At 38.7% G+C, this 12,788-nt stretch overlaps 2 protein-coding genes across 3 annotated transcripts in view; one reads left to right on the top strand and one right to left on the bottom strand.

The window, feature by feature from the left end:
• On the top strand, window positions 1-6,374 carry LOC109085800 (transmembrane protein 47). The gene is made up of 3 exons (XM_042762011.1): window positions 1-482; window positions 5,425-5,565; window positions 5,980-6,374. Exons 1-3 carry the CDS (start codon window positions 248-250, stop codon window positions 6,156-6,158), a joined length of 555 nt encoding a protein of 184 aa, XP_042617945.1. The 5' UTR covers window positions 1-247; the 3' UTR covers window positions 6,159-6,374.
• A 1,552-nt stretch (window positions 6,375-7,926) lies between these two features.
• The window catches only part of LOC109085801 (TGF-beta-activated kinase 1 and MAP3K7-binding protein 3-like), an 18,182-nt gene continuing 13,320 nt past the window's right edge, over window positions 7,927-12,788 (bottom strand). For both annotated transcript variants that reach the window (XM_042762009.1, XM_042762010.1), the window contains exons 3-7: window positions 12,108-12,788; window positions 10,518-10,678; window positions 9,983-10,076; window positions 9,784-9,855; window positions 7,927-8,773 (exon numbers count right to left, since the gene is read on the bottom strand). The exon at window positions 12,108-12,788 is cut by the window's right edge and continues 481 nt beyond it. In XM_042762009.1, the coding sequence (XP_042617943.1) occupies window positions 8,646-8,773; window positions 9,784-9,855; window positions 9,983-10,076; window positions 10,518-10,678; window positions 12,108-12,788 (1,136 nt within the window). In that variant the 3' untranslated portion in view covers window positions 7,927-8,645. The remainder of the gene's footprint in view (window positions 8,774-9,783; window positions 9,856-9,982; window positions 10,077-10,517; window positions 10,679-12,107) is intronic.

The raw sequence follows: 12,788 nt of genomic DNA, 5'->3' as shown, positions 1-12,788 counted from the left end.
TGTGAACAGGAGTTCTAGCTAGGCACTAGGACCCTGCAGGTGCAGCAGATATTTTCAGTAATGTGCAGTGCAGGCGCGTTCACAGGAGCTCGAGGGCAGCTGCTACAGCGTCCCTCTCGCGCAGCTGCTCCACAATCTTCAAAACACTGATCGTGCATACGGATCCAAAAACATAGTCTGGGATCATCGTTCCTGGCTTCGCGACGCAGCGCAACATCGCTCCACATCACCGGCGCATCCAGCCGACATGGCCTCATCCGTGAGCGGAGCGGAGGACGGGCGCGTGTCGGCGTTGACGCCCCTGAAGTTGGTGGGTCTGGTGTGTATTTTCCTCGCGCTGTGCCTGGATGTTGGGGCCGTGCTGAGTCCGGCGTGGGTCACCGCGGATGACCAGTACCACCTGTCCCTGTGGGAGTCGTGCAGGAAGCACGCTGCCTCCGTGGACTGGCAGTGCGACAGCACGCTGGGGCAGAAAGGGACCGGTGAGAGCCGCTACTTTTGTAACTTTGCAATAAATATTGCAAATGTTCAACCAGGATGAGCTGCACATGCATATTTTAAGATGCGCGGGGGGGGGGGGGGGGGGGAAGGACGCAGTCTCTTTAACTTCAGTGAGCTCTGCAACATGGCCCTGGAGGCACATATTTGATTTATGAGATAACAAAAGGGGCCCTTCATTATCACTCATTGTTCAGCTCATGCTTAACCAGCTCTTTCTAAATACCGAGAAAACATTTCTTTGTCAGATTCAAACAGAGATGACATGCTGTTTTTCTTTTGTTTTTTTTTTACACATCTAGTCCTTTAATTAGTATATATTTTAATGTTGCTTGTATCTATTTCAACTTTAGTAGCCTACTTTTTAAATAGCCTATATCCTACGTAATTCGAGATCTGTCCCAATTGTTACTAGTTACAATCTTTATTTCAGTTTTTTTTTTCTAGTTAAATTAAAAATATGAATAGGTTAGCAACTATTGGAATAATAAATTCTAATAGTTAATAGTTACTATATATAATGAGTAAGCACATATAATATATAGGTAAAATTATACTACTGTTGGATTATTTGCTAAATAGTATCACTAGGACTTTTTTTTAGGGACTATACTTAAAAATAAGTGCCAGTGATACTAGTTAGCATGACTTGAATTCGTCCTGTTTAAAAAAAGACTCTCCAGCCTACAGCAAGTCTGGATTAATCTAATTACAGAGACAATGTTTGTGAAGAAAGCTTCATTAATTAACTGATATCGATCCTTAACATTTACTAGGACGCTGTATTTTATTCACAGCTTGTTTGGTGGAAAGGCTTTTGGATGATGTGGGAATGTGTGATCCAGCTGGGGTTTCATTCTGCTTTTGTTGTCTACAAAATGAGCCTTTGTTAGGGTCTCCTCACCGGCCAAGGAGTGAGGTTAAGTTTGAGAGGAGAGCTCCCTAGAGGCCCTAATGTGGACAGATTAGTTACCAAGGAAACAAGTGCGGCATTCTAGAAATGTCATTTGGCCCTGAAAAGAAACTTCCTTTTTTGGCATCTGTGAAGGTTTGCTAGCGAATAAACCACAGTTTGGGGGCACTTTCCCCTCCATATTCTTGTATGTTGGTAGAGCTATTTGGTGCCACACTTTTTTTTTAATAGTTTAGTCTCGGATAGCCATAAGCAGTTAAGATTTAAGATATTATTTTAGCTCTGGTTTGCAATGATAACTTATTTGGCTCTGGACCTTGTCCCATCATTTTTAAGAGGCACAGTTTGACTCCTTATAAAGTCATGAAGCTCTAGTCGAAATACCAAAGGAGCGGCCTGGGTGAATGGCTTCCCTCTGCAGTGCATTATTGATTTTGGGTTTTCTGTAATCAGCCACTCCATTTCGTCTGTGTTTCCTCTGTGTCATGCACTGTGCATTAAACTAAATCTCATTAGCTTCGCAATTACCGGCTGACTCCACAGCCTGCTATATACAGGCATATTTGCTTGCTAACCTTTCATCGACTCCAGGGTATAACTTTAAGTTTATCACTGTCAATTTAGCAGCATAGATATGTTAACATAAACACACTCCCTTTTACATGTACACATTCAGCAGAAATCTGAGGTTGTGAAAGCTCTTGGGAGAGATATTCGCGAACAACAGGAATGTGGCGAAAGTGTGTGAGTCTTTTTGTGCTGATGTTATGCTCGACTGGAGAAGAGGCAGCGGTTCAATGTGGAGTCCGCGGCGCAAAGTATATACCGGTTTCTCTTCCCGTCTGTGGATGGCGAGGTGTGTACAGGCACTGTGTCTTATTGACGTAATTCAGTCTATGTGATTGGACTTCTTTCTCCCCTCTTCACAGTATCAGATTGAAAGAACTAGCCAAGAGGCACTTGCTTGCTGAAAAATAGATTACAGTAATGAATGTTTTGATTTTTATCTCGTATCCTCATTTCCATCTGTCATCCTGGAGGGTTTTTTTTAAGCTGCATTCTGCCGGAGACCTCTCAGATGTAGACCTCAAGGTTACATGAAGTCAAAATCTTTTTCCCAGATGGCAGAGAGACATTTTCGTTGATGATTTGCAGGCTTTTGGTGGCTCTCCAGAGGGGTCGGAGGTCGAGGTGTCAGAATTTAATTTTTATATGGAAGCAAATATCAGCAGCTCTGTTTCTCTCTCTAACTTCCTGCGGTGACAGACATCGTTATTATGCTGGATCATAAACTTTATTTGATAAAAAGGCTTTATGTTTGAAACTATAGTACGGTGGAATGGAGCTGAAGTGGCCCAGAGCAGCTCTCAGCCATTTCTGAAAATGATGTTTTGACATGATTTAGTGCTAGAAATGATTATTTTCCAGCAGAGAAAATTATAGATCATTTTCCCAAGCTGATGAAAATGTTTCTATTTACAGATAGCACTGTGTAATAACGAAACCCTGCAACAGGATCCAGGGCTTTTTTGGGTTTATTTAAACAAACAGCCATCAGTGTCTTATGAAATGTTTTGAGTCCTTTCTCAGGTTCAGTAATTGAATCATTTATCACATGATGACTAAAAAAAACATTATCATGGCCATTTGTTTCTAATGTATATAATATAATTTCTCTAACTTTCTGAAGTAACTCTTGAGAAACTTGTTTGTGAGCATAAAACAGGAGGTGCTCAGTCAAAATGTCATAGTTTGTTGTTGTTGGCCTCTTTTATATAGTAATAAAAGACCGGTCAGATTTTTTTCAAATCTAAAACAACGAACCTTTTACATTATTAATGACCAGTGGTTCCTGTAATGTTCTTGGTTGTGTAACTTGTGTAACAGTACAAACACATTGTGTCTATGATTTTTTTTTATTTTTATAATGGGTGGTTGCAATAGATTGTTTGCTTGCCCCTGAATAACAGAAAGTGAATGAAACCTTTGAGATTTTTAGATGTATGTTAGCACTGAGTAAACACAGATATCATATTCTTTTTGTTGTTGTTGTTTAATAGTCATCTTTAAAATTCCCCATACTGAGGGAAAAAATAGACATGCTGGAAGTAAAATGTTTGTTTGTGCTTTCAGTAAGCCTTTCTGCAAGTTACAATGATGCACCAATCTTCATGAGTCACTGTTCATTCAACTGACTTGTTAAAAACAATGTTTCATTTAGAAACGTAACAAATTGCTGTCCTTACAAGTGAGTCATTGAATTATTTACTTAACCGATTCATTCAGATCAATTAATTTATGATTCAAAACAGATGACTGACTGGCCTTTTAAGGGAGTCACTGAATCATTAACTCAACTGATTTGTTCATGAACACTGATTGATTCGGGAATGGAATAAGTGACCGTCTTTATTGAGTGAGTCATTGAATCATTTATTCAACCAATATGTTCACAAACACTGGTTGGCACTGTCCCAAATGGCCCCAAAATCCTTGGGTCTTCCTCTGAGTCCACACTTTTGTGACATAACACTGCTTTGACTGTCGGGTAGGAATCTGTAACACCAATTTGACTGTTGGCCCCCCGGCCATTGTAAGTCCACATTTGGGACAGTGCCATTCATTTATGATTCAACACAAGTGACAGACCTTGAAGTCGTTGTATCATTCACTTAACTGATTTGTTCACAAATGATGAATCATTCATGATTCAAAACAAATAACTGCCCTTATGATTGAGTCATTGAATTATTCACTCAATTGATCCATGCAAACACTGATTCATTCTTGATTCAAAACAAGTCATTTAAATCTTTCATTTTGATTCATACAAAAATGAAAATGTGGCTTTGTTTTTTTTTTTTTGAGGAACCATATTTGTCTCTAAATGTAAGCTACTCACTATTAAATAATTTGAAGAATTGAAATGCTGAGTTAGTAATAATTAATATGACAAATTAGGGGAAAAAAATTACTCCCTCAGCCTCCGTAGCTTAAAAAAAACTTGGCCAGTCAGTCCTCAGAGATCATCTGCTCATAATGCGTTTCCCCTTTTGCCTACCTAATGAGATTCCTCAGGAGCCGTCCCAAAGTGCATGTGAGATTCCACACATATACTCTCATGTCTTCAGATATGGAAGCAGGCATACTGTGTCAGACAGGCACCTCCTCTCTGTCTCTTTCTCTTTGTCCCCTCCCTCACTCCCGCGTTCCATAGAGGATTCAGTGCTATTTCTGGGCCCTACTCAAGCTTAGTTTCTCAGAGTGTTTGAATGAGAAGCAGAAATAAGAGGGACTGAAGAAGAGAGAAAGAGAGGGAGGAATACATTACATGATGCCCCATTTAGCCCACCAGAATTGTCGATAAGCTCTCTGCTGCCCGTAGAGGTTCATTCTTTCAGTTATGCAAACCCAAGATGTGAGTGTTCGTGTCAGCTATTCTGTAGGCATGTGTGTATTGACTTTTCAGTGTGTTAAGAGTCTGTTAAAGGAATCGTTTACAAAAATATGATAATTCTGTAATTATTTACTGGTCTGGTAACACTTTAAAATAAGGCTCAATTTCTTAACATTAGTTAACTACATAGGTTAATGTAAACTAAGAATGAAAATGACTTGTAAAGTATTTATTAATCTTAAAACCAGAAGTCTGATAATATTATTTAAAAGACCAGATTAAACATTTTAGTGCATTAATTAAGGATAACTAATGGGACCTTATTGTAAAGTATTACCACTCATCCTTAATCTATTTTATTGGCTTTTAAGGAACACAAAATGAGAATTTCTGAATACTATGTTCATTGCTGTTTTCCATGCAATTACAGTGAATGGAGACTGAAGCTTTCAAACATAAAAAGGACAAAAAGTAAAAATGGTCATTTTGGATGGTTAAGTCTTAAAGGTTTCTTTAGCATGAGGCATATATCCCATGAATTTACTTTTATTAGATCAAATGTGATGATTATGAATATAATGCATGCAGTGTAATACGATGTATTGATTTAATGCAGACTGGCAGATCGCCACATTGGCCTTGTTGTTGGGTGGAGCATTCCTTATCCTCCTTTCCTTCCTGGTGGCCCTGGTGTCTGTCTGCATTCGCTCCAGGAGACGCTTCTACCGACCGGTCGCTGTTATGCTCTTTGCTGCAGGTGAAATACACACACACTTACATTGAAGACATTAACGAGTTGGCTTCCTGTTTCTGTTTTCCATGCACATTAAATTAGGGTTCGTGTATTATGAATTTAAAATGTGTTGTTGGCTCCAAGACGCAACTGCTGCAGCTAATGGACCAGGAAACAGCAAATGCATTATTTTCCAAGCCACATCACACAGCTGCTTCAGTAATCAGTTGTTCTCAATATGAACGCATCACAGGGAAAAGATGTAAGGTATTTCGGAACCAGACATTTTTACATCGCTTTGAAGTCGCTCACTTTGTTGAGGAGCTTATCAAGGAATAAACCCCATTGAGGTTTCAGAATACTTTTAATGTTCTTAACCTACTTTTGTCTCTTTGATGATTGCAAATTTCATTGCCAGCGCTCTTCTGTTTCTCACAGTGGTCCTACAGGCCTGCTGTTTGGTGCTGTATCCCATCAAGTTCATCGAGACCATCAGTTTGAGAATATACCACGAGTTTAACTGGGGCTACGGTCTGGCTTGGGGAGCCACCATCTTCTCCTTCGGAGGAGCGATTCTCTACTGCCTGAACCCTAAGAACTACGAAGATTACTACTAAACATGCTACAACACCGACAATGCACTTCAATGTCCTCTTCACTGTTGTGATAGCAGCTCATGCACTGAACGTTCATTCGGAACTGACCCTTGACTTTGCAAACACACAAAGACCCTTAAAATGCAGGGCAATGCCGAGCTGCTAGATGCATAGATTTTGATCCCTTTTCCCTCAGATTACTCTTTCACGCAATTAAACGCTATCATCAAACTCTCATTCTTTTTCCATGTCATCTCTCTCTCTTCTCATGTCATTCTAACACCTCTGATCTTCTTCTGACTGTCAGATGAGCATCTGACTCCAGATGTCAGCCTATGTTCACAGAAATACTGTCAGTCTGTGAAGTAATCAGTGGGGAAACCTCCATCTGTGGTGGGATCTGAAACAAAGCAGACAGAACTCTACAAATCTGACAGAATAAAACTGTGCCATTAGACACATTTGTTTTAATACAAGATACAAGACAGGTTTAAAGACAAAATTAAACTGTTTAGACTGCACCTGAGAACATAAAATTGAAAAATCATTTAACTGGAAATAAGAAACCATGTTATTAGTACAGTGAAGTACTAATCACCCAAAGTAAAGTCATCAGTGTAATTATGAACTGGTCAAAGAACTTACCCTTAAGGGGCAGGCAAGTTCGTGAAATTTTGCGCATAAAAAAGATCCATTGTCAATAGCTTTAAGTCACTTTCAAACCATGCAGCTTTTTGTTTGTCAGCGTGGGGAATTTGTGTCACCAACTTGAATACGAGTGAAATCTGCCTGGGCAACTGATGTAAAATTCCTGATCTCACAGATTTCTATTGGAATGTCTGGATTTCGCCACAAAATTTCACTGATCAACGGTAAATATTAGTAATTGTAAAAAAAAAAATAGAGAACTTTCAAAGGTCCATGGTCAGTTGACAATAGTGAAGTGATATATGGAGCACAACTTACACAGAAGTCACTTAAACCAAGCAAATTTATCGGTCAATATGATGAATTCACGTGACTAATTTAAACATATTCAGAAAATTTTCATCCTCGCATGAAATTCCTCTTTGCTTGGATCCTTACTGAAACGACTATTTTTATTGCGACAACTTTATTGGTCAACACGGTGAAATCACATGACCAGTTTGAACCCATTGCAAAATCTTTTACACTCCCGTGAAATTCCCCTTCGCACAGATTCCTATTGAAATGGAAATTTGCCATACAACAGTAAATGTGACCACCTTTATCAATAGATGTGCATCAAAGCATAATTGCTCTCATAAAATTCTAAGAAATGGAGACAGATGTTACTTTAAGCACAGATCATGTACATAGCACATGAATTGTCACCACTGTTACTTTGTACACATCGAAAAATCTGCATATTCAGTTTAAAAGGAATTTGGTAGAAGAAACTTTGCATTGTAGAAAACCTAGGTCTTGTGGTGTAACCAAGGCTTGCATATAGACTAGTTTGTTGACTGGTATCTGGAGTGATTATTAGTCTTTTGCACAAATATCAATACAGGTAGTTAAAGGCAGACTGTAGGGTTGTTTTTTAGCACTGTGAGTCTGTTGTGCGCATGTTGGTGTGTCCGAATGAGGGCACATGTATCATTTGAGTGGGTGTTTGAGAGATTGTGTGCTTTCTGTTGGGATTTTTCTGTCCTCAATGCAGTTGTGACATACTGTACTAATTTATATACTAACCAAATAAATATATAAAAAGAACAATGTGGTATGCTCATGGTTTTTACATCTGAAAGGTCTCAACATCAGCATATAATCACATAGAATCAGATCCTTTATTAAGTACAGCAATTTGAGGCATCTGCACAGGAAATCAACATCTTAAACAGAATACAGTGTGGAATATGCATAAAAGTACCAGTTAAAGGTTCATATGCAGGTCTTGTAGTGTTCTTCATTCATGAGAAGAGCTCATAGTGAGCACATACAGTGTAAAGTCTACATTAAAATTATTCAGTCCCTGCTTATCTCAATACACTGAACGTGTTGCAAGAGAAGCCCTGCACGCAGGATTGTTTGGGCTTTTTCTGTGTAAACACCACAGTCATATTCTGCTTGGAATGGTAGCTTGGTAAACCACACCTCCGCCACATCTGGAAGCTCCACCCTCTTCTAAAACCACACCTTCTTGGTCCACTCCAGCGCCAATCAATCAATCCATCTCTTGTTTCTGTGAAGTCAAGTCACCCTACTTCCTCTTTTAAAGCAACTTTCAGTAGAAAAAAAGTAAATACAAGTGCAGGAAGCTCCTCAAGAGGAACCACAGGGATGGGTCTGATTGGATAATATTTAACTAGAGTAGTTGTCTCTTCTTCTGTGGGGTACGGCTCAGTTATTGCTGGATCTAGCTGAGGGCACAAGGGACAAAAATCGTCGAATGATAGGTGGGACTTGAACATTGCGTGACGGAACAGAAGATTAGTAGGAAGAGTGAGGTTCATGTCCTGTTGGAAGGGTTGCGGTGAAGCAGGCTCAAGTGTTGCGTGGCATTTCACACTGTTCACAGCGGTGCAGCGCAGGGTGGTTAAGAAAAGTGCAGCTTTCACAGTTCCACTGAGCGCCCTCAAAATCCTCGTCCCTTTGCACGACCGGAGGCTTAACTAGAGAGAGGAGACAAAACATTATGAAACGGCATACACACACTTATTTATTGCTGCTGTGAGCTAAATTTGAAGGCTTGAGGAAGATTTAGCATTCTGCCACACCCATTGACATATGGGCCACTGGACCCGCATAGCAACAAAAGAGCGATGAAAATAGAACCAGGGTGCAAGAAACACTATATCATAACAAGCAACCTAATACCCTCCACTCCACTGGAGTAGTCAGAGGTCAGGACAAATCTGACAGGATATTCAGAGAGCAAAGGGCTAATTTTAGCTCAGTGGAGGTTACTCTAGAAATACAATGAGATTTTTAATGAAAACCACATCTAGGATACATTCTAGCATAGCAAAGGAACAAAACTTGTAACAATGTTCAATCGGTTAACATTAGTTAATGTACATATATATATTAAAAAAAAAATTATATATTTTAGTGCGTCACTATTTACTATGATGAATAAACATTAAAATGGTATATAAAAGATATATATGTATATATATATCTTTTATATACCATTTTAATGTTTATTCATCATAGTAAATAGTGACGCACTAAAATATATAATTTTTTTTTTTTTTTTTTTTACTTTTTAGGACAAATATTTTCTCTTGCTGAAATGAAGCATATTTAAATAAGATTTTTTGGAGAGCTCTAACTTTTACCACCTGACTGCTGTAACAACATGTGGAAACCCTCAAAATGACAGCGCTTTAATGTAACGTCCTGGTTGCCATCTAACAATTATGGTAATTATGACACTGCATGAACACAGCATTCATTTGAAATCTTGAAAATGTATTAACATATGTAGAAAATAATAACCAAAATTAATAAATGCTTTACAAGTATTTTTTATTGTTAGTTCATAATACCTAATGCATTTACTAATATTAATGAATTGAACCTTATTGTACAGAATTAACAAAAAAAATTATTAATGAAATGTTTAAATATGCAACATTGTGACAGTTGACTCAAAATTCAAAAATAATTGAATTCCCACCTCTTGGGGGTACAACAGGACCAGGCTGAATATTATCATAAAAGTTGTTCATGGTTCTCACGTCAAACTTGCCTAAAAAAAAAAAATGATAATAAAAAAAAAAAAAAAAAAAGAGTGATGAAGCAAATGGAAGTCATAATTATCAGCACAATTTCCAACAATCTGTGCAATCGTGATAATGTTGAGTTCACACTTTTACCTCGAGACTGCAGCAGGTCTGTCTCCTTCAAGGAGCAATCAATGTCAATCTGGAGCTGTCTGTTTTGTGACCGAATTCTGGTCATATCTTCAGGCTAGGAAATGTGAACACACACAAAGTACATGACCTTTTTACATTAACTGCACACATAAAAGCAGTTTATCACGGTTACTCTCTTCACAGTAGTGTGTTAAACTCAGAGGAAAGAGATGACGGTTGCACTGGATGGGTACATTATGTACAGCAGTTTAACCTTTGAGAAGAGATTCATTCAGTCTGTGAAGCATGCAGAATGAGCGAGAACCTGAATAAACAGATGTGAATCATTTCCACCCCATAGTATTTGCACATTCTGCACGTAGATTCTAGGTGTGCATGTTTTTTTTATATGCAAGGCTCATTTGGAAAATTTGATGAGGATTCATTTATTCCCTTTATTAGTGATGTAAAACAAGTGGGTGTGTGTTCCGTACTCGTTTAAAAAGATGCATTCACACACTATAAAAGCCTTGTTTTTTTTGTCTCTCTCTCTTACCCGAGGGATCAGGCTGGTGCTGTTCACCCGTCTGAAGCGTCTCTGCAGGGCGTCAAATTCCATTTCATTCACTTCCGCCTTCAGCTGCTCCAGTTTCTGCCGCTCCAGCATGAGTTCTTTCATCAGACGCTCCATCCGAGCACGCTGGTGCAGGAGCAGTGCTGAGGAGGAGACATACAGCATTAGACACAAGCAAACAAGACTGAACACTTCCCCACATACACCCAACCCTGATGCATACAAGCACCATAAACAGATGCAAAGGAGTTGCATAAACAGCTTATCCTGGACAGGAAATTACCACTTTAGCAGGAAAGAGTTATTTGCTCATCCCAAGCATTGTTTTGTTTCTTCTAATTCCATGAATGATGTATAAAGAAACATCTGCTTCACTAGATATTAACTGCCTAAAACTATACATAGTAAACCACAATACTATAAAACTATGTATATACACAGTTTAAATATCATCAAAATTTGGGAACAAAAAAGAAGTAAATATTTATTTGCTATATTTATTTGCTAATTTGCTATATCACACAGTCTTAGTATGTATGCATATGTATGAATAAATATAATAAAATATGTAATTATTGGGGCTGGTTTATTTATGTCTGGCTTTTTCTAGGAGTCAAGGAACACATTTTTAACTGAATGCTGAGAATCTTGATAAAGTCATGTTTAAAATTATCAGTAAAATAAAATATAGTAACTAGTTCTCACGTTATAAGCTTCTTTTTTTAGCTTAATATATACTGATAATTGCATTTTCGCTCAAAAAAAGTTACAAATATACACAATATTCACTAATTTTATATATTCAACAAAGATACTGCAATAATATTGCTAATATTTACAGTATCGCCAAGCCCTCATACACATACATGCATATATACATACATACAGCGGTGTGAAAAATTGTTGACCCCCCCTCCTGATTTCTTATTTTTTTGCATGTTTGTCACACTTTAATGTTTCAGATCATAAACAAATTTAAATATAAGTAAAAGATAACAAGTGAACACAACAAACAGTTTTTAAATGAAGGTTTTTATTATTAAGAGAAAACAAAATCCAAAACTACATTTTTCACACCACTGTATACACACACACACACACACACACAAACTCTACAGTTTAAAAGTTTGGTGTTGGCAAGATTTTGGATTGTGTAATGTTTTTGAAAGAAGTATCTTATGCTCACCAAGGCTGTATTTATTTGATCAAAAAAAGTGATATATTGTAAAATATTATAAAAATGGCAAAACTTAATTTTCAGCAGCCTAATATACTGGCTTGGTTCTCAAGAAAAAAATCTGTTATTAATGCTGAAAAGAGTTGTGCTGCTCAATATTTTCTGGAAACCCTGGATACTTTTTTTTCTGGAATATTTGATGAATAGAAGATTGAAAAGAACAGCATTTATTTAAAATAAATCTTTTGTAACATTACACATGCGTTTACTGTAATTTTTTTATGCATCCTTGCTGAATAAAAGTATATATATATATATATATACACAAACACACACTTAATTATGTGTGTAATTTATATACATACACATGAGGTGTTACATAAGCAGATTCATACCTTGAGTATACGCATAGTCATCCGAGCCGGAGCTGAATCGTCTAGGCATGCGGTTGATCTGACTGGAGATGTTCCCTGGCAGGGCAGAGATGGGCAGGATCGGAGGAGGTGCACCGTGGCGCTCGCCCTGGTCCACTATATTGAGGAGGGATTCTGTCTCAACTGGTGGAGAACTTGAGGAACGCTGTGCCTGTCCAGGGGACACTTTGATCTTGATGAACGCAGAGCTGGCTGGCTGAGGAGAGGATGCGGGCCGGGGCCTTGCCACACCCTGGTGGACATACATTCCTTGATGAATAGAGGCCCCGGGGGGTCCGGTCATACTAATGGCCCGGGACGGGGAGCTTGGGGAAGGGCTGGTGGCCATATAGAGCGTTCCCTGTGGAGCATGTACAGGGGAGTTGCTCCGTGGTCGTTGTCCCTCCAGTGTGATCTCTATATGGTTCTTCATAGGGCCTTTGGATGACATAAAAGGCCTGTGGGAAACTGGCGTCTGCTGGTAGGACAGCCCAGGGAGGGTGGGGGGACTTATGGGCAGAAACACCTGGGGTGGCTGCTGGACCTGATGTTGGGGAGAGCTGTAAGGAGATGGGTATGTTGGAGTAGCGTAAGGAGACTGCTGGTACACAGATGTCCCAGATGAGGACCAGGGAGTGGGTTGAGGACTTTGAGACGGTGAGG

This window comes from Cyprinus carpio, chromosome A8 (assembly GCF_018340385.1).
Source record: "Cyprinus carpio isolate SPL01 chromosome A8, ASM1834038v1, whole genome shotgun sequence".
NCBI classification, from domain to species: domain Eukaryota; kingdom Metazoa; phylum Chordata; class Actinopteri; order Cypriniformes; family Cyprinidae; genus Cyprinus; species Cyprinus carpio.
This window is presented reverse-complemented; position numbering and strand designations above follow the sequence as displayed.

What these genes read in the sequence shown, in the direction of transcription:
- LOC109085800 (XM_042762011.1), top strand. Translation starts at nt 248, where the DNA reads ATGGCCTCATCCGTGAGCGGAGCGGAGGACGGGCGCGTGTCGGCGTTG. An exon ending in GCTGGGGCAGAAAGGGACCG is followed by an intron (nt 483 to 5,424) that starts GTGAGAGCCGCT and finishes GATTTAATGCAG; the next exon opens with ACTGGCAGATCGCCACATTG. An exon ending in TGTTATGCTCTTTGCTGCAG is followed by an intron (nt 5,566 to 5,979) that starts GTGAAATACACA and finishes TGTTTCTCACAG; the next exon opens with TGGTCCTACAGGCCTGCTGT.